The following is a 21,754-nucleotide window of genomic DNA, read 5'->3' on the forward strand; positions in this document are numbered from 1 at the left end:
GACAGCTCTTACCCCGACTGAAGCAGGGACTATCCTGAAACTGCTGTTGGTGGCCCTTGAGGACTGAACTTGTCCTGCCCTAGAACCGGGAGACCTTCTCCTTGCTGTGCTAGTTTAGATGTCACCCATGCATTGTACATCTTGTGGTATTCTCCACGATTGCCTGCATGATCATATTGTGATACACCAGGGTCCATTATTATAATCATGATACAATCACGGCAATAATAACACCAATGCGAGCTGGTGTAGGGAATACCCATCAGCATTGTCCGAGACGCCCAGGGATAGGTGTTAGCAGCAATATTTTAGATGTTCGACAGCAAGACATCTGACCTGTCACTAATGGTGCAGACAAGAGGATAAGGTATGTAACTAATACTGCACCAACAGGGGGCAGCGCCACCTAAAAATGAATGCTGTAGAGAAGTATTAAGTATTACCTTTAACTTCTTCAGGTTCCCTGGATCTCCGGTGCCGTTGGGTATTTGCTTCTTTCCTCACTTAAGAACTGTTACCACTCGCTTGTAGTACACCTGTGTGATTGGCATTGTACCCCCGATGTTGTGTTGGCTTCTAAATACTGGACCAGACGGCAGGTAGTGCCCAGCGGGGCCGCGCCCTCTGCATTGTCTCTGGCATTGGATGTTTGAGAGTTGATGCAGACGTACAGTAACACCTGACACTGGCCCGGCTCCCAGGCTAATGGACTGTGAACATGGAGATCCGGGTTCTAGAACAGCGCACTGTACCTGCCAACTAACGTCAATCCATCAGGTACATAACCGCCATATGAATAGCAAGCGTACGGCTCGCAGATCACCTGTATTGTATTGTATGTCTTTATTTATATAGCGCCATTAATGTACATAGCGCTTCACAGCAGTAATACATGTGGTAATCAAATAAATAACAGATAATATAAATAACAGATCATGGGAATAAGTGCTATAGGCATAAAAGTAACATTTCGGAAGAGGAGTCCCTGCCCCGAGGAGCTTACAGTCTAATTGGTAGGTAGGTAGAACGTACAGAGCAGCCCACTGGAACATGCCATTTCTTGTATAGAGCAGATAGCGTATGTAGCACTATACACAGAATAATACATGTCTAGCCCAAAGAGTTTACAATCTATGTTTTCATACCCGAGGCAAAGGAAGAAGAGGTAGCTGGCACAAGGTATGTCTTTCCACTTCAAAGGCTTTATTTTAACCCCACAGCTGTTCTTTATTCATGTGCATGAACAGCATGCATTGTACATTAGTAATAAGTATTCCCACACATTACAGAGCTCCCTTTCCTTACAGATTATAGGAAGTATCCACAAGACCCTTGTATGGGACAGTGTGGTACCTACTAGCAACTAAAAAGACCTTCTAGTGTGGGTCTAGTGTATCTGTTAGTATATACAGATAGTAGGAGATGATAAAAAGTTTGGGTGGGATCACCAACTGTATTTACTGGTTGGAACCAATAACAACGTTGGTGCTTCACTCTTTTAGAAAAAGAAGACACTGTAGAGGGTTGAAGGTGCATGCTCAGTATCCTTATACAATGGAGCATTTGCATATTCGGGTAGGGCTCTGGACATTTTCTGCTGCTGTAGCTATGCAAGGACTGAGTCCAGCGGCCCCTGGCATCCTGATGAGTGGAGGTATCTTCCATTGTATAGCATGGAGATCCTGTCCATGGAATGATCCTGGAGGAGTGAAGACTTTGTTAGAACGTTGCACCAAGACTATATATATATATGGGAATCCCATGAAAGTGTGTGGGGACAAATCATTTTTATACATGGGAACTCATTAAAGTCTATGGTAACAAATCAGTTCTCTTACAGGGGAAACCTACTAAGGTGTATAGGGACACCTTTTTCTTGTAGAGGGCGATCCCATGAAAGTCCATGGGGACACATTATTTCTTGTAGAGGGGGGTCCCATAAACATCTATAGGGAATCAAACATAGAGGGAATCAAGAACATTGAACTTGGGGTGCCCCTAATACAGGGGTACATAAAAAGAGAGCAATACAAAGCATGGGTACGTCTATATGGAAACATGTTTTCTTGTAGCAGGGAAACCCATGAAATTCTATGGTTCTTATTTATGTATTTACTAGCTGAGAGACCCGGCGTTGCCCGGGATGTAAATGCGTAATAGGTAGTATTATTTATAAATCGTGGAACAATAGGTGACTATTTGTTGTAAAGGTTGGATAATAATGTTGAAAAGAAAGATGGAAGAAAATGTAATACGATGTTGTATACAAATGGTTTATTGTAAACACACCACAGTACAATGTATATTTTGGTGACATAAGTGATGTAAAAATGTGAGGCGTGTGTCCTGCTAGGGTGTGAGCGTGTGTGAGGCGGCGGGTGGGTGTTTAGTACGGGTGGCGCGTGGGTAGTGAGTGCTGGCTGTGGGTCGGGGTCCTGCTAGGGTGTGAGGCGAGTGCGGATGACAGCTGGTCAGTGATATTGTTGCGTAGGGGCAGGATGCGGCAGGTGTGTGTCGAGTGTGTGGGGTGGGTGAGAGGCGGCGGGTGTTTGTCGAGTGTGGCAGGTCTGTTTAGTGCGTGCGGCGGCTGTGTGGCGCAGGGGATGTGAGCGGTGGGCGGGAGAAAGGCAGAGGCGGGAGGGCGGCCGAAAGGCGTTGAAGGAGGGGAGGTGAGGTCGGAGGGGTGGTGAGGATGGGTGGTGAGGGGGGGGGGTGGTGGGGGATGGTGAGGTGGAGGGGAGGATGGGTGGTGAGGGGGGGTGGTGGGGGATGGTGAGGGGAGGTGAAGGGGGGGCGGAGGGGAGGTGAAGGGGGGGCGGAGGGGAGGTGAAGGGGGGTGAGGGGAGGTGAAGGGGGAGAGGTGAAGGGGGGGTGACGGGAGGTGGAGGGGGTTGCCGGGAGGTGAAGGGAGGGGGGGGGGGTGACAGGAGGTGAAGGGAGGGGGGGGGTGACAGGAGGCGAAGGGGGGGGGTGGTGACAGGAGGTGAAGGGAGGAAGGGAAGGGGGAGGTGGAGGAGAGGAAGGGGGAAGAGGGGAAGGGGGGGAGGAGAAGGGGGGAGGGGGGAGGTGGGGGAAAGGGTGAAGGGGGGGGTGACGGGAGGTGGAGGGGGTTGCCGGGAGGTGAAGGGAGGGGGGGGGGTGACAGGAGGTGAAGGGAGGGGGGGGGTGACAGGAGGGGGGTGACAGGAGGCGAAGGGGGGGGGTGGTGACAGGAGGTGAAGGGAGGAAGGGAAGGGGGAGGTGGAGGAGAGGAAGGGGGAAGAGGGAGGTGGGGGAGGAGGGGAAGGGGGGAGGAGAAGGGGGGAGGGGGGAGGTGGGGGAAAGGGTGAAGGGGGGGAGGGGTGAAAGGGGAAAGGGGGTAAAGGTGGGGGAGGGGAAAAGGGGGTAAAGGTGGGGGAGGGGAAAAGGGGGGGAAAGGTGGGGGAGGAGGGAAAGGGGGGAAAGAGGGGGGAAGGGGGGAAAGAGGGGGGGAAGAGGGGAGAGGGGGGATGGGGAAAGGGGAGGTGGAGGAGGGGAAGTGAGGAGGGTAAGGGGGGAGGTGAGGAGGGTAAGGGGGGAGGTGAGGAGGGTAAGGGGGAGGTGAGGAGGGGAAGGGGGGAGGTGGAGGAGGGGAAGGGGGGAGGTGGAGGAGGGGAAGGGGGGGGAGGTGGAGGAGGGGAAGGGGGGGAGGTGGAGGAGGGGAAGGGGGGGAGGTGGAGGAGGGGGGAGGTGGAGGAGGGGAAGGGGGGGGAGGTGGAGGAGGGGAAGGGGGGGGAGGTGGAGGAGGGGGGAGGTGGAGGAGGGGAAGGGGGGAGATGGAGGAGGGGAAGGGGGAGATGGAGGAGGGGAAGTGGTGGGAAGAGGGGGGAGGTGGTGGGAAGGGGGGAAGAGGGGGGAGGTGGTGGGAAGGGGGGAGGAGGGGGGAGGTGGGAAGGGGGGGAGGTGGTGGTAAGGGGGGGAGGTGGTGGGAAGGGGGGGAGGTGGTGGGAAGGGGGGGTGGTGGGAAGGGGGGGGAGGTGGGAAGGGGGGGAGGTGGTGGGAAGGGGGGGGGCGGTGGAAAGGGGGGGGAGGTGGTGGGAAGAGGGGGGAGGTGGTGGGAAGGTGGGAAGGGGGGGAGGTGGTGGGAAGGTGGGAAGGGGGGGAGGTGGTGGGAGGTTGTAAGGGGGAGTGAAGGGAAGGTGAAGGGGGGTGTGGAGGGGAGGTGAAGGGGGGGTGGAGGGGAGGTTAAGGGGGGTGGAGGGGAGGTTAAGGGGGGGTGGAGGGGAGGTGAAGGGGGGGGAGGTGGAGGGGATGTGGAAGGGAGGGGAAGTGTAGTGAGGGGTGGGTGAGGGGAGGTGGAGGGGGGGTGGAGGGGAGGTGGAGGGGGGGTGGAGGGGAGGTGGAGGGGGGGTGGAGGGGATGTGGAAGGGAGGGGAAGTGTAGTGAGGGGTGGGTGAGGGGAGGTGAAGGCCGCTCACTCACCCGTCCGGCAGCTCCCACGTGGATCTGAGGCGGGAGGCAGCGTGTTGTGGCCGCTCCCCCGCTGACTGTAGCGGCGCCGGGGGGGGTGGAGGGGAAGTGAGTGAGGGGAAGTGAGTGAGGGGAGGTGATCACTCCGCTCCCCCGCTGAGTGTAGCGGCGCCGGGGGGGGTGGAGGGGAAGTGAGTGAGGGGAAGTGAGTGAGGGGAGGTGATCACTCCGCTCCCCCGCTGAGTGTAGCGGCGCCGGGGGGGGTGGAGGGGAAGTGAGTGAGGGGAAGTGAGTGAGGGGAGGTGATCACTCCGCTCCCCCGCTGACTGTAGCGGCGCCGGGGGGGGTGGAGGGGAAGTGAGTGAGGGGAGGTGATCACTCCGCTCCCCCGCTGACTGTAGCGGCGCCGGGGGGGTGGAGGGGAAGTGAGTGGGGGGAGGTGAAGGGGGGTGAGGGGAGGTGAAGGCCGCTCACTCACCCGTCCGGCAGCTCCCTCACTCGTCCGGCAGCTCCCTCACCCGTCCGGCAGCTCCCACGTGGAGGGGGCGGGGTGAAAGCGCGGGAAACAGGGAGAGGCGGAGGAAGAGGCGGAGCCTCCGGGACCGGTGGGGAAGAGAGCGGGAGATGTGCTGCTAACACTGTGAGCCCCGCTAATGTATGTAACACCGTGTGTGTGGGGGGGTTGTGTGTGTGTGTGTGTGTGTGTGTGTGTGTGTGTGTGTGTGTCACAGTGTGTGTCACAGTGTGTGTGTGTGTGTGTGTGTGTGTGTGTGTGTGTGTGTGTGTGTGTGTGTGTGTGTGTGTGTGTGTGTCACAGTGTGTGTCACAGTGTGTGTGTGTGTGTGTGTGTGTGTGTGTGTGTGTGTGTGTGTGTGTGTGTGTGTGTGTGTGTTTTTTTTTTTTTTTTTTTTTGGACCTTTGGCCCGTCACTCCGCCTCAGGCCAATGAGAGGTGTGGGGGGCGGGCCAAGGGGGTGGTGTGAGTGTGTGAGGCCAATGAGAGGTGTGCGGGGGCGGGCGGCCCAAGGGACCAATGAGATTTCCCCTAGGGACACCGGACATCCAGGCAGGCAAACATACAGTGCTTTCACTAATATAGTATAAGAAGATAAAATGTTTTACCAGGAAGTAATACATTGAGAGTTACCTCAAGTAAGACAAATAATACATGGTTACAAATACAGTTACATAAGTGAACAGGGTATACATTATATACAAGACATTGCATGCACAGTTACAGATAATATATATTATGGGCGTATGAAACAGTTACAGACCAGATTCAAATGTGAGACAGCCTTAGTTTTGAAAGAACTTAGACCGGTAGCGGCTGTGAGAGTCTCCGGTAGATTGTTCCAGATTTGGGGTGCACGGTAAGAGAAGGAGGAGCGGCCGGATACTTTGCTGAACCTTGGGACCATGAACAGTCTTTTGGAGTCAGATCTTGTAGAGAGGGGTCCCATGAAAGTCCATGGGGACAGATTATTTCTTGTAGAGAGGGGTCCCATGAAAGTCCATGGGGATAGATTATGTATTGTAGAGAGGGGTCCCATAAAAGTCCATGGGAACAGATTATTTCTTGTAGAGAGGGGTCCCATGAAAGTCCATAGGGACAGATTATTTCTTGTAGAGAGGGGTCACATGAAAGTCCATGGGGACAGATTATTTCTTGTAGAGAGGTCCCATGAAAGTCCATGGGGACAGATTATTTCTTGTAGAGAGGGGTCCCATGAAAGTCCATGGGGACAGATTATTTCTTGTAGAGAGGTCCCATGAAAGTCCATGGGGACAGATTATTTCTTGTAGAGAGGGGTCCCATGAAAGTCCATGGGGACAGATTATTTCTTGTAGAGAGGTCCCATGAAAGTCCATGGGGACAGATTATTTCTTGTAGAGAAGGGTCCCATGAAAGTCCATGGGGACAGATTATTTCTTGTAGAGAGGGGTCCCATGAAAGCGTATGGAGATAAGTTTCTCATGACACTATTGGAGTATGTCCCGGGGGTTTCTCGGAATGAGGACAGCCTGAAAATGTGTTGGGTTAAGAGAGAGACGTTCGTATCTCAGAGTTAATGTGAACCCTTCACCAAGCTAAGAGTTATTTAAATAATAGATGGAAACATAAAAAAACAAGGAATAAATAATTCATCTTCAAGAATACGTGGAGAGGTATGTGTCCCTGATGTCTGTGTATTAGGAGGAGGTTAGAGGTAAGTGTCCCTGATGTCTGTGTATTAGGAGGGGATGAGAGGTATGTGTCCCTGATGTCTGTGTATTAGGAGGTGGTGAGAGGTGCGTGTCCCTGATGCCTGTGTATTAGGAGGGGGTGAGAGGTGTGTGTGTGTCTGATGCCTGTGTATTAGGAGGGGGGTGAGAGGTGTGTGTGTGTCTGATGCCTGTGTATTAGGAGGAGGTGAGAGGTACGTGTCCCTGATGTCTGTGTATTAGGAGGGGATGAGAGGTATGTGCCCCTGATGTCTGTGTATTAGGAGGGGGTGAGAGGTATGTGTCCCTGATGCCTGTGTATTAGGAGGGGGTGAGAGGTGTGTGTCCATGCTGTCTGTGTATTAGGAGGGGGTGAGGTACGTTTCCCTGATGCCTGTGTATTACGAGGGGGTGAGAGGTATGTGTTCCTGATGCCTGTGTATTAGGAGGGGGTGAGAGGTATGTGTTCCTGATGCCTGTGTATTAGGAGGGGGTGAGAGGTACGTGTCCCTGATGCCTGTGTATTAGGAGGGGGTGAGAGGTATGTGTCCCTGATGTCTGTGTATTAGGAGGGGGGAGGTATGTGTCCCTGATGCCTGTGTATTAGGAGGGGGTGAGAGGTACGTGTCCCTGATGTCTGTGTATTAGGAGGGGTGAGAGGTACGTGTCCCTGATGTCTGTGTATTAGGAGGGGGTGACAGGTACGTGTCCCTGATGTCTGTGTATTAGGAGGGATGTGAGGTACGTGTCCCTGATGCCTGTGTATTAGGAGGGGGTGAGAGGTGTGTGTCCCTGATGTCTGTGTATTAGGAGGGGTGTGAGGTACGTGTCCCTGATGCCTGTGTATTAGGAGGGGGTGGGAGGTACGTGTCCCTGCTGTCTGTGTATTAGGAGGGGATGAGAGGTGTGTGTCCCTGATGTCTGTTATGAGGAGGAGGTGAGGGGTATGTGTCCCTGATGTCTGTGTATTAGGAGGGGGTGAGAGGTACGTGTCCCTGATGTCTGTGTATTAGGAGGGGGTGAGAGGTATGTGTCCCTGATGTCTGTGTATTAGGAGGGGGTGAGAGGTATGTGTTCCTGATGCCTGCGTATTAGGAGTGGGTGAGAGGTACGTGTCCCAGATGCCTGTGTATTAGGAGGGGGTGAGAGATATGTGTCCCTGATGCCTGTGTATTAGGAGGGGTAGGTGAGAGGGGTTATGTGTCCCTGATGTCTGTGTATTAGGAGGGGGTGAGAGGTGTGTGTCCCTGATGCCTGTGTATTAGGAGGGGGTGAGAGGTACGTGTCCCTGATGTCTGTGTATTAGGAGGGGGTGAGGGGTATGTGTCCCTGATGTCTGTGTATTAGGAGGGGGTGAGAGGTACGTGTCCCTGATGCCTGTGTATTAGGAGGGGGTGAAAGGTATGTGTCCCTGATGCCTGTGTATTAGGAGGGGGTGAGAGGTAGGTGTCCCTGATTCTGTGTATTAAGAGGGGGTGAGAGGTATGTGTCCCTGATGCCTGTGTATTAGGAGGGGGTTAGAGGTATGTGTCCCTGATGCTTGTGTATTAGGAGGGGGTGAGGGGTATGTGTCCCTGATGTCTGTGTATTAGGAGGGGGGTGAGAGGTATGTGTCCCTGATGCCTGTGTATTAGGAGGGGATGAGAGGTTAGGGATTCACAATCCTCACCATTCACACACCAACCTTCTTACCCCCCTGTGTCTCCACACCCCCAGTCCTTATAGATTGTCAGCTCCTGGGGCCACGGCTCTCCATACCTACTGTAACAATGTGTGTTAATGTTCGTTATCTTCCTGTGCGCGTCCTCCGCTGCGCTTTCGTACTGCGCTACGGAATATGTGGGCATGATATGAATGTATGAAAAGAATAAAATAATAATAATGACATATTATTAATCAGAATATCAGGACTTCCCAGGTCGCCAGGTCCTTCTCATTCTGCTGGATATAGATCCAATGTTGGTCTGTCTCCCTCCTAATAGAGGAACGTGAGAATTTTAATCCTAATAGAGGTATATTAGTATTTTATCTGGCAGTGCTAGGACCTGCAAACTGGCTCTGCCTTGCCGTGGCATTGCCGTGGCCTTGCCGTGGCTCACAGGCTCACAACGCTTTGGCCAAAGGGTTAAACTAAATGACCCTTTTTCAAGAGAATATATAAGTGTGTATTTTTGTCACATTGGATGTAGCATTGGGCTTCTCTGTCGCTTGTTGTAATCCTAATAATAGTATTATTACTAATATTAATGATAAATCATTGTGTATGCGATACCCCCCCTTTAAGCTACCCCTGTCAGCTCTTTCTTGGGTCTGGTAGCATCTGCAGTGCCCCAGAGCCTAATGTACCCTCCAAACCCCTCTGGGTAACATCCACCCCCCTCCCCTCCCCTCCCCTCCCCTCCCCTCCCCTCCCTTTCTCTGCTTCTCCCCAGCTGCAAGAAGAAAGGGAACCATCCCAAAACTACAACTCCCGGCATGCCAGGCGGCAGCACAGAGCATGCGCAGAACCAGCCTGCTGTCCAGCCTGCAGTGGGAATAGCAGCTAGGGAGGGGGGGGTTTCTCCAAGCTGGGAGGGCAGAACTGGTCTACTAGGGGAGGGGGGGTTGGGGAGTGCTTGGACCATGCAATAAATAAGAAGGGGTACAAGGCAGCACCCCACCCTCCAGGACCCCTCACCCATGGATTTAACCTGCATCTTCGCTGCAACCTCTTGTGCATTACAAGATGCTATCTGCTGCAGCAACCCTATGCACCCTATAGGGGACATGTAATTTGCTGCTACACTTGGAGGGAGGATGGTGTATGTATTTATTTATTTATTTTGGGGCTCATATAAATAACCAGAAGATACATATATATATATATGTATATGTATATAAATATATCTATATAGTGCAAAGATGAAGAAGCAATTTAATAGGATGAGACAGCTTGCCAGTCAGACAGTGGGAAGGTAAGAGAACCACACGTCCTGTGTTTTTATTCATTGTGTCACCTTTAAAGCTGACCTTCTGTGCCAATTGCTGTATCCCTCCCCAAGCCATTCTGTAAATGCATATCTGGGTTGCTGTGATGTCACTGCTGGTTTGGCATTTAACCCTTGGCATCCTTACATGCAAGGGCATTGGGAAGGAAGGGTGTCAGTTCTACTGCAATGGTGATAGCTGGTACATAAGTATGTATGTATATATATGTGTGTAGCATCCGTATATCTATAGATCCATATATACTGTATATACAAAATCATATGTGGGTTGCATATCTAGGATGTCCTTTTAATTCCTGAGTTGTGTGTGTGTGTGTGTGTGTGTTTACATGACTGTGGCTGTTAGGGTTGTAATTCCTGGAGGGTTTGGTTATCTACAGCTCCTAAGGATGAGGTGCCAACACCCTACAGATTATTGCTGTGCGTGTGTATATATATATGTACTGTATGTTTCTGGTCTGTAGTATTCGTGCAGATACAATGATGTCCAATAGCCAGCGGTGTGTGTTCCCCATCTGGGTAGGTTCAATAGGGCTGTTGGCTCTGCAGAAAGCAATTTAAATGGGGAATGCACGTTGCTGCAGGGAACACAGACCTTGCGAAATAAAGATGCCAGCGTGAGAGGGGAGGTAGTGCCAGTGTGAGAGAGGGGAGGGGTGCCAGTGTGAGAGAGGGGAGGGGGTGCCAGTGTGAGAGAGGGGAGGGGGTGCCAGTGTGAGAGAGGGGAGGGGGTGCCAGTGTGAGAGAGGGGAGGGGTGCCAGTGTGAGAGAGGGGAGGGGGTGCCAGTGTGAGAGAGGGGAGGGGGTGCCAGTGTGAGAGAGGGGAGGGGGTGCCAGTGTGAGAGAGGGGAGGGGGTGCCAGTGTGAGAGAGGGGAGGGGGTGCCAGTGTGAGAGAGGGGAGGGGATGCCAGTGTGAGAGAGGGGAGGGGGTGCCAGTGTGAGAGAGGGGAGGGGGTGCCAGTGTGAGAGAGGGGAGGGGGTGCCAGTGTGAGAGAGGGGAGGGGGTGCCAGTGTGAGAGAGGGGAGGGGGTGCCAGTGTGAGAGAGGGGGCAGGGGGTGCCAGTGTGAGAGAGGGGAGGGGGTGCCAGTGTGAGAGAGGGGAGGGGGTGCCAGTGTGAGAGAGGGGAGGGGGTGCCAGTGTGAGAGAGGGGAGGGGGTGCCAGTGTGAGAGAGGGGAGGGGGTGCCAGTGTGAGAGAGGGGGGTGGTGCCAGTGTGAGAGAGGGGAGGGGGTGCCAGTGTGAGAGAGGGGAGGGGGTGCCAGTGTGAGAGAGGGGGCAGGGGGTGCCAGTGTGAGAGAGGGGAGGGGGTGCCAGTGTGAGAGAGGGGAGGGGGTGCCAGTGTGAGAGAGGGGAGGGGGTGCCAGTGTGAGAGAGGGGAGGGGGTGCCAGTGTGAGAGAGGGGGGTGGTGCCAGTGTGAGAGAGGGGAGGGGGTGCCAGTGTGAGAGAGGGGAGGGGGTGCCAGTGTGAGAGAGGGGGCAGGGGGTGCCAGTGTGAGAGAGGGGAGGGGGTGCCAGTGTGAGAGAGGGGAGGGGGTGCCAGTGTGAGAGAGGGGAGGGGGTGCCAGTGTGAGAGAGGGGAGGGGGTGCCAGTGTGAGAAAGGGGAGGGGGTGCCACTGTGAGAAAGGGGAGGGGGTGCCACTGTGAGAAAGGGGAGGGGGTGCCAGTGTGAGAGAGGGGAGGGGTGCCAGTGTGAGAGAGGGGAGGGGTGCCAGTGTGAGGGAGGGGGTGCCAGTGTGAGAGAGGGGAGGGGGTGCCAGTGTGAGAGAGGGGAGGGGGTGCCAGTGTGAGAGAGGGGAGGGGGTGCCAGTGTGCGAGAGGAGAGGGGGTGCCAGTGTGAGAGGGGGGGAGGGGGTGCCAGTGTGAGAGGGGGGGAGGGGGTGCCAGTGTGAGAGGGGGGGAGGGGGTGCCAGTGTGAGAGAGGATGGGGTGCCAGTGTGAGAGAGGACGGGGTGCCAGTGTGAGGGGGGGTAGGTGCCAGTGTGAGGGGATGGTGTGCCAGTGTGAGGGGGGGGAGGTGCCAGTGTGAGGGGATGGTGTGCCAGTGTGAGAGAGGACGGGGTGCCAGTGTGAGAGAGGTCGGGGTGCCAGTGTGAGAGAGGTCGGGGTGCCAGTGTGAGATGGGGGAGGGGGGTACCAGTGGGAGAGAGGACGGGGTGCCAGGATGAGCAGGCTGGCAGCAGGCCGCCTCACTCCTGCTTTTCTCTTGGGATTGTCCCTAGAACACTCCTCTGGTTCCAGGTTCTTTTATGATAAGGCTGCACTGGTAATAAGGCGCTCTAGGAGTTGAGATACCATACACTTGTGATATAAGGTGTGTGTGTGTGTGTGTGTGTGTGTGTGTGTGTGTGTGTGTGTGTGTGTGTGTGTGTGTGTGTGTGTGTGTGTGTAGCTTAGTTGTTGGAACACTGACTTTGAAGTGGGGAAACGCTGTATCTCTCTGTGCCGAAAGTAGATTGTAAGCTCCTGGTTTTAAGCTTTCGCGAGTTCTCCTCTCTTCCTCAGGTCGGCGATACCGATTTACACAGGGTTCTGTGGCTAAAACAGAGATTAGGAGAGGAGAGAAAAAACAGAGATGTAGATAACATCTGATGAGCCCTTACTACGCCATTACCTCGCCGTTACCTCACTCTACCTTATTTACATCTCTGGTTTTTTCTTCTTCTGCTTACCGAGCGGCCTGCGGTGATCCCCGGAGCTAACGTCTGCTTACCGAGCGGCCTGCGGTGATCCCCGGAGCCAATGTCTGCTTTCCGAGCGGCCTGCGGTGATCCCCGGAGCCAACGTCTGCTTACCGAGCGGCCTGCGGTGATCCCCGGAGCCAACGTCTGCTTACCGAGCGTCCTGCGGTGATCCCCGGAGCTAACGTCTGCTTACCGAGCGGCCTGCGGTGATCCCCGGAGCCACCGTCTGCTTACCGAGCGGCCTGCGGTGATCCCCGGAGCCAACATCTGGTTACCGAGCAGCCTGCGGTGATCCCCGGAGTCAACGTCTGCTTACCGAGCGGCCTCCTGTGATCGCCGGAGCCAACGTCTGCTTACCGAGTGGCCTGCGGGGATCCTCAGAGCCAGCGTCTGCTTACCGAGCGGCCTGCGGGGATCCTCGGAGCCAGCGTCTGCTTACCGAGCGTCCTGCGGTGATCCCCGGAGCCAGCGTCTGCTTACCGAGCGGCCTGTGGTGATCCCCGGAGCTAAAGTCTGCTTACCGAGTGGCCTGTGGTGATCCCCGGAGCTAACGTCTGCTTACCGAGCGGCCTGCGGTGATCCCCGGAGCAACCGTCTGCTTACCGAGCGGCCTGCGGTGATCCCCGGAGCCAACATCTGGTTACCGAGCAGCCTGCGGTGATCCCCGGAGCCACCGTCTGCTTACCGAGCGGCCTGCGGTGATCCCCGGAGCCACCGTCTGCTTACCGAGCGGCCTGCGGTGACCCCCGGAGCCAGCGTCTGCTTACCGAGCGGCCTGCGGTGATCCCCGGAGCCAACATCTGGTTACCGAGCAGCCTGCGGTGATCCCCGGAGTCAACGTCTGCTTACCGAGCGGCCTCCTGTGATCGCCGGAGCCAACGTCTGCTTACCGAGCGGCCTGCGGGGATCCTCAGAGCCAGCGTCTGCTTACCGAGCGGCCTGCGGGGATCCTCGGAGCCAGCGTCTGCTTACCGAGCGTCCTGCGGTGATCCCCGGAGCCAGCGTCTGCTTACCGAGCGGCCTGTGGTGATCCCCGGAGCTAAAGTCTGCTTACCGAGTGGCCTGTGGTGATCCCCGGAGCTAACGTCTGCTTACCGAGCGGCCTGCGGTGATCCCCGGAGCAACCGTCTGCTTACCGAGCGGCCTGCGGTGATCCCCGGAGCCAACATCTGGTTACCGAGCAGCCTGCGGTGATCCCCGGAGCCACCGTCTGCTTACCGAGCGGCCTGCGGTGATCCCCGGAGCCACCGTCTGCTTACCGAGCGGCCTGCGGTGACCCCCGGAGCCAGCGTCTGCTTACCGAGCGGCCTGCGGGGATCCTCGGAGCCAACGTCTGCTTACCGAGCTGCCTGCGGTGACCCCCGGAGCCAGCGTCTGCTTACCGAGCGGCCTGCGGGGATCCTCGGAGCTAAAGTCTGCTTACCGAGCGGCCTGCGGTGATCCCCGGAGCCAGCGTCTGCTTACCGAGCGGCCTGCGGTGATCCCCGGAGCCAGCGTCTGCTTACCGAGCGGCCTGCGGTGATCCCCGGAGCCAACGTCTGCTTACCGAGCGTCCTGCGGGGATCCCCGGAGCCAGTGTCTGCTTACCGAGCGGCCTGCGGTGATCCCTGGAGCCAGCGTCTGCTTACCGAGCGTCCTGCGGTGATCCCCGGAGCCACCGTCTGCTTACCGAGCGTCCTGCGGTGATCCCCGGAGCCACCGTCTGCTTACCGAGCAGCCTGCGGTGATCCCCGGAGCCAACATCTGCTTACCGAGCGGCCTGCGGTGATCCCCGGAGTCAACGTCTGCTTACCGAGCGGCCTGCGGTGATCCCCGGAGCCAGCGTCTGCTTACCGAGCGGCCTGCGGGGATCCTCGGAGCCAACGTCTGCTTACCGAGCGTCCTGCGGTGATCCCCGGAGCCAACGTCTGCTTACCGAGCGTCCTGCGGTGATCCCCGGAGCCAGCGTCTGCTTACCGAGCGGCCTCCTGTGATCGCCGGAGCCAACGTCTGCTTACCGAGCGGCCTGCGGGGATCCTCAGAGCCAACGTCTGCTTACCGAGCGTCCTGCGGTGATCCCCGGAGCCAGCATCTGCTTACCGAGCGGCCTGCGGTGATCCCCGGAGCCAGCGTCTGCTTACCGAGCGGCCTGTGGTGATCCCCGGAGCCAACATCTGGTTACCGAGCAGCCTGCGGTGATCCCCGGAGCCAGCGTCTGCTTACCGAGCGGCCTCCTGTGATCGCCGGAGCCACCGTCTGCTTACCGAGCGGCCTGCGGTGATCCCCGGAGCCAGCGTCTGCTTACCGAGCGGCCTGCGGGGATCCTCGGAGCCAACGTCTGCTTACCGAGCGTCCTGCGGTGATCCCCGGAGCCAACATCTGGTTACCGAGCAGCCTGCGGTGATCCCCGGAGTCAACGTCTGCTTACCGAGCGTCCTGCGGTGATCCCCGGAGCCAACGTCTGCTTACCGAGCGGCCTGCGGTGATCCCCGGAGCCAGCGTCTGCTTACCGAGCGTCCTGCAGTGACCCCCGGAGCCAGCGTCTGCTTACCGAGCGGCCTGCGGTGATCCCCGGAGCCAGCGTCTGCTTACCGAGCGTCCTGCAGTGACCCCCGGAGCCAGCGTCTGTTTACCGAGCGGCCTGCGGTGATCCCCGGAGCCAGCGTCTGCTTACCGAGCGTCCTGCGGTGATCCCCGGAGCCAGCGTCTGCTTACCGAGCGGCCTGCGGTGATCCCCGGAGCCAGCGTCTGCTTACCGAGCGGCCTGTGGTGATCCCCGGAGCCAACATCTGGTTACCGAGCAGCCTGCGGTGATCCCCGGAGCCAGCGTCTGCTTACCGAGCGGCCTCCTGTGATCGCCGGAGCCACCGTCTGCTTACCGAGCGGCCTGCGGTGATCCCCGGAGCCAGCGTCTGCTTACCGAGCGTCCTGCAGTGACCCCCGGAGCCAGCGTCTGCTTACCGAGCGGCCTGCGGTGATCCCCGGAGCCAGCGTCTGCTTACCGAGCGACCTGCGGTGATCCCCGGAGCCAGCGTCTGCTTACCGAGCGGCCTGCGGGGATCCTCGGAGCCAACGTCTGCTTACCGAGCGTCCTGCGGTGATCCCCGGAGCCAACATCTGGTTACCGAGCAGCCTGCGGTGATCCCCGGAGTCAACGTCTGCTTACCGAGCGTCCTGCGGTGATCCCCGGAGCCAATGTCTGCTTACCGAGCGGCCTGCGGTGATCCCCGGAGCCAGCGTCTGGTTACCGAGCGGCCTGCGGTGATCCCCGGAGCCAGCGTCTGGTTACCGAGCGTCCTGCGGTGATCCCCGGAGCCAGCGTCTGCTTACCGAGCGTCCTGCAGTGACCCCCGGAGCCAGCGTCTGCTTACCGAGCGGCCTGCGGTGATCCCCGGAGCCAACGTCTGCTTACCGAGCGTCCTGCAGTGACCCCCGGAGCCAGCGTCTGCTTACCGAGCGGCCTGCGGTGATCCCCGGAGTCAACGTCTGCTTACCGAGCGGCCTGCGGTGACCCCCGGAGCCAGCGTCTGCTTACCGAGCGTCCTGCAGTGACCCCCGGAGCCAGCGTCTGCTTACCGAGCGGCCTGCGGTGATCCCCGGAGCCAGCGTCTGCTTACCGAGCGGCCTGCGGTGATCCCCGGAGCCAGCGTCTGCTTACCGAGCAGGAGGAGTTTTTTCTGCCTCGTGCTACTTTTGCTGGTGGAGTTTATATCCCATTACTTTGTGGCTTATTAAGCGTTGTATCCGGCCATGTCCACTACGCGGTGTTAATAACCTGTGCACCGGGCATGACCGTGGTTGTCTCTTCATGACAATCGTTTATACCGCTTTTCGCTTAAAAAAGTGATAAAAATACATAAAGGGTTAATATGTGCAGCATAGAGGAGGGAAGGGAGAGGGGGGTATGTAAGAAACTGTCACCTATATAAAGGGTTAATATATACAGCTTAGAAGGGAGAGGGGGATATGAGAGACACGGTCACATATATAAAGGGTTAATATATACAGCTTAGAGGGGGATATGAGAAACTGTCACATACAGAGTATATAAAGGGTTGCAACAACGTACAGGAGGGAAGCATATTTCAGACAGAGAGAAGAGCTGTAGGTCATTCTCTGACGCTGGCGGGTGAGTGGCTAAGGGGAAAGCTGAGGGAGTGCTGTACTTCTTGGTGGTGGATTAGTGGATCCGCCTTCCAGCAGAGGTGGTAGAGGCTAGCACAGTAAGGAAAATCAAACATGCTTGGGACAGCCATACGGCGAACTCCTAAATATGAAAGGAACCGATGATCAGGGTGTGAGGTCCTTAGCAGCTCGGGAAAACGGGCAGCCACGTGGGGGCCACGCGGTCAAAGTCTATGTTTCTATGTAAATGGTGTGTCTGTGGAAGGGTACCACTTACGGAGTACACGTAACATGTATGTATATGCAGAGACGTGATACCCCACACAGGCAGCGATAAACACCCCCTCTTATCTCCAATAACATCTCCTCACATCCACACGGGGGCTTCTCATATGGGGGTACCTGAGTAATAATCTCCGTGCAGCACCCCCTTCGCCATCCCCTCTGGCGCTGTGGGGTGTTTTTGCTGCTGCGCACTCCAGCTGTACCTGTTGTACACGTCCCGCGCCGATTTCTACCTTCTTTGGCCAGTGGTTCAGAACATGCGCCGTATCAAAGCCGCGGGGAGACTGATGAGTGATCGGTGGTTTAACCCCATGTGTACATCTCCCAAAAAATCCCCGAATACACATTTGATAAGCTGCACGCGCTGCCGCGTCTGTCGCTCGCTTGGCACTGATAGCAAGCACGGTATTTTCGCGGGCCAGTTCTCGGAAGGTCTGCGGTTGTATTTTTCTAGTCTGACGTTTGTTTAGAAATAATAGCAAATAAAAATATCACGTGTGCGCTCATTCGCATGTCTCAGGCAGGTCTGCAACCCTGCCCTTCCCCACTGTCACTGCAGCCGGGGCTTCTGGGTAATGGCACGCAAATGAGCACTCACAGTGTGACTTGTTACGTAATGTCCATTATAACTTGGGACCCCTATAAACGTATGCCTGCTTTATTCTTTGATGTAAAGCAATATTCTACGTGTGCGGTTTTTAACATATAAATCAGTTCTGTACTATGAGAAAATACTTGTAGCATTTTTTTTTAAACAACTTCTAATGACATTTTTAATGTATTATAATGTAACAAGCATTTTTTTGTTTCTATAGCAACCGTTTACAAAGTCACATCCCCTTCCTCTTCTGAAACAGGCTCTGGCACACCCCTTTTTGAGCCCCGCCCTCTCTCTAGCAGTGCACCAACTGTATCTAGTGGCTGCCTGGTCACATGATCTTCCCCCACAGAACTTTGCATCTTTGGTCCTCTTCTGCTGCACTGACAGCCATTTAGTGAACCCCCGAGCCGAATCTTCGCCGATCGATCGGCAACTTCGCTAATGACTTATCACTGTGTGGATTGTATTGATGCGCATATTAAAGGGGGGAGGGGGGGTTAAAAAACAATTTAAACAGCAGTTTGGACGCCTGGGCGCTGCGCAGACCGCGTTTTGTGCATGTTGTAGTGCGAACGCGTCTGCTTCCCATTAGTTATTACAGGGAAGGACGCTCTGATGTGGAACCAGTAGAGTTTCCGCCGTAGACGTTTGCTGCTGGGTACGGTAACGGCGCACCGTATAGTGGTGCTGAGCATATGTTGCCGGAGGAATGGGGCTTGGGGGGAGAGGGGGAAGGCCCAGGACACAGGACCCTTGCCAGATTTGCCACGTTGAGTTGGTGTGTTACTGAGACCTTTCACTAGCGTCCAATATTTATCCACATGGTCATCCACCGCCAGCGCGGGGCGTTCCTCCGTCATGTACAATCAGTGGGGCATTAACCCTTTCCTTGCCTGTGGAGGTAGTACCCACATCTGTAATTGCTGGGGGTGGGGGCGGGGGGATAATATGCTATGTAAGCCAGTGCTTGTCGAGCCAAGGTGGTGGAGAGGGGGCGTCTGCCGAAATGCCGTCCTAAATCCTACGTATATGCACCAGCAGAGTTCCCTTTCCGATGTTCGGGGGATTCATCGTGCTCCTTCGCTGGTTGTCAGTGGCGCGTTCAAAGCCGCATCTGTAGGGTGACATTTTTGATCCAATTAGGGCAACTAGAGCCAGAAAAAGGAGGGTGACCGTGTATATGTTTTAACAATATACAGTGTATATATATATATATAATGTATATGTGTGTGTGTGTATGTATATATGTGTGTATATACACACACACACACATACACACACACACACACTCACACACACGTGTGTGTATATATATATAATCACTGTAATACAATTTACATTGCCTTGGTAGGACCATATCCACTTAGCGGTGCTATGCCATATGGCTCCGTCCGACACCCTAGGACCAAACCTCTTTAAGTGGAATGGAAGCAGAAATCAGACCTGCTGCCGCTGGGAGCCGGACGAGAAAAAGCTGCTTTCTGGTTTCGCAGAGATCCGTAACCGTGTCGCGATAGCGGGGTTTATTATTCTTATCAATTAACCCCGTCAGTGGCAGAAGTGCTGCAACACCTTGCAAAGCGTTTTTTCGCTACTGGTGTTTATAATACATCGATCCCCATAACTAATAACTTTTGGGATATGTTGATGTACGATTGCTGGGCTTTCTTCTTTTTGTATAGCGCTGACAGTATACGCAGTGCTGTACATAGAAATGTTATATAGGCAAAGGTCCCTGCCCCGGAGAGCTGACAGTCTATGTTATTTTTGGTGCCGGATGCACAGGGAGCTAAAGTGACTTTGCCCAAGGTCACAAGGAGCCGACACCGGGAATAGCACCCGGTTCCCCTGCAGTGTCCCTATCGTTCCTCACTGAGCCATAGATATTTGGCCAGATTTCTGCAGACTAGAAAGCCAGTTTGTTTGTTTGTTTGTTTTCTCCCAGCTGGACGTCTTCCGCTTTTCATTACGCTGCGTTTCTCCTAACTTAATCCTTCCCTCTTTGGCGGGGAAACGTCGAGGGGTGACTTCACGGAACCATGTCATGGTCTGTGCAAAACCCGGCTCCCCAGACCCGCACCCCGAGAAGTTCTGTTTAGCTTTTCTTTTCCAGAGTCTAAGCCACTGGGGACCCCAGGCCAACCAGGCTGTGACCCCGTTCTTTATTCAGGATAACACACGGCTTATTATTACCTTTTTGTATGCGGGGCGCCTCCATATTCCCCACAGCACAGATTTGTGTACTAGGTTTGAAGCAGGGGGTTCTGGGAGCTGAACGGCCATCATTTCAGCTCCGGGGACCCCCTGCTTCCTGAGATGCTTATCTCTGAATGTCGTCCCCCCCCCCCACCCCCTGTTATGGTGCCATCCAGGGGAAAGAATATGGCAGTGTAAGGGTCCTGTCCAGCCAATATGTATCTCGGGAAGCAAGGACCCCCCTCCTTCCCCCGTAGGTGTCATTTTCTCTCTCCCCGAAAATGCTTCTTTAAGACAAACTGACATAGTAGGAAGGAGGTCCCTGCCGCAAGGAGCTTACAATCTAAAAGGAGGGAAGTGGAGACACAACGGGATAGGGTGTGGGGGTTTCTTTCATTCCAGGGAGTGGTTACTAAGTAGATTGTGAGTGTGTCCTTGTGCATTTATAGACAAGATATGTGTGTGTGTATGTATATTGTTATATATAAAGTGACAACACTGTATGCGGTACTTAAAGCCAGCATTAGAATACAGGGAAATATAATGCAAGAAGTTGGACACAAGAGCTTACAATCCATGTTTTGTTGAATGAAGCCTTACTAAGCCATATTAAGCTGTTACAGTTTGTCTGTTTTCGCCCCCATGATCATATTTGAATTGCGACTGTGATCCCACTTCAAACACCATCTCTTATGCTGATCATCTGTACTGTGACATTCATAAATCTCACATCGGAATGCGAAGTATATTTACAGACAATACGACACTCTTTGTGTTGGTATTTGTAATTTGCACCTCTTAGAATTAGGGTAATTTGCAGAAGCTCCAAAAATAAAATAAAAAAAATACATCAAGAAATTAAAAATATAGTGTATGTGTATATGTGTGCGTATATATATATATATATATATATATCTCACATTTTTAAGTATGCAATTGGCCAATAGATGTTCTGTATTTTAATTAAAAAAAAAATCCTATATAAGATCAGATATAAATATATATTTATTTTGAAAGCGTCGCCTTCTCATTCCGGGTCACCAACAGACTTGATCTGAACCCCGGGTTGTTGATCTGGGATGGGGGGGGGGGTCAAGGGTTATTAGGGGGGAGGGGGGTGTAGGATGGTCCTGCAAGTCGTCCAGCAGCAAGACCGGTCTGCCGCAGGGCCAAACCGGCCGGATTGTACTTGCTTTTAGAAGCGGAATGACCTGAGCTGGTGCTAACTCCATCCCCAGTCCGACTCTCTCGGCCAAACCCAGATTTCAGGCTCTGGACGTAACTCCGATCTCGCCCCCCCCTTAGGTGGTGGTAAAAAAATGTCGGTGTTTAGAAGTGGTTTGCATAACGGAGCCGCGAGAGTGGCAGTTGTGGACAAAAAATGCTTGTCTGAGGCTTTTTTGCCGAACCGATCGGATTGTCGCAGCCGGAGTGAAACCGCTTCTAATAAACACCCGGTTAGGACACGCGAGAAGGGCGTACAGAATAGCAGAGCGTGCCCACCCGCTTATAAAGGGCACTTTAGAAGCGGTTTGTCGCACTTTGGAGCTACTAGAATAGGCCGCACTGACCGTTAAGCAATCCGATCTCCGGGTCAGAAAATTCCTTACGCACGCCTATCGTTACCTTAATATATGTACAAATTGGCTGAATTTTCAAATTAAACCTTTACATTCCCCCCCACCCCCCCCAAAAAAAGTTGTAACTAGTAGGTTAAGTGTGAGTCTTTCTACAACACAAAATTTATATCCGATATTCCATAAAATACGTTTGAAATGCAACAAATCATTTTCCCCGCTGGTGGCTGCAGAGATATGTAAACACAGCAGCATTCTATCCGCTGTGTGATAATGCGCTTCAGCGCAAATAGTGTATATTGTATCTTTCATGTCGCTTTGCTACTCAGAGCCGGGCTAACATATGAAAGCGATTAAGCATGCGTTCTAAAGAACTGTAACAATTGTTACAAACGTGTGTGTGTGTGTGTGTGTGTGTGTGTGTGTGTATATATATATATATATATATATATGAATGGGGGGGAGGAAGAGATAGAGTGGGGGGGGGAGAGAATGGGGGGAAAGAGAGAGAGAATGGGGTTGGGAGAGTGGGGGGGGGATAGAGAGAATATGGGGAGAGAGAATGGGGGGAGGGAGAGTGGGGGGGGGAGAATGGGGGAGGGAGAGTGGGGGGAGAGAGAGAATACGGGGGAGAGATAATAGGGTGAGGTACAGAGAGAGAGAATATAGGGGAGAGAGTGTGTTAGAGA

General features: G+C 54.5%; 1 protein-coding gene across 9 annotated transcripts in view; it reads left to right on the forward strand.

Annotated features, from left to right (window-relative positions):
* Window positions 1-9,213: 9,213 nt before the first annotated feature.
* The window catches only part of ARHGAP44 (Rho GTPase activating protein 44), a 73,432-nt gene continuing 60,891 nt past the window's right edge, over window positions 9,214-21,754 (forward strand). For 8 of the 9 annotated variants that reach the window (XM_075585152.1, XM_075585158.1, XM_075585157.1 and 5 more), the window contains exon 1: window positions 9,214-9,586. In XM_075585152.1, the coding sequence (XP_075441267.1) occupies window positions 9,534-9,586 (53 nt within the window). In that variant the 5' untranslated portion in view covers window positions 9,214-9,533. The remainder of the gene's footprint in view (window positions 9,587-21,754) is intronic. The other variant, XM_075585154.1, reaches the window with a different exon arrangement.

Source organism: Ascaphus truei, unplaced genomic scaffold, assembly GCF_040206685.1.
Source record: "Ascaphus truei isolate aAscTru1 unplaced genomic scaffold, aAscTru1.hap1 HAP1_SCAFFOLD_957, whole genome shotgun sequence".
Lineage (NCBI taxonomy): Eukaryota > Metazoa > Chordata > Amphibia > Anura > Ascaphidae > Ascaphus > Ascaphus truei.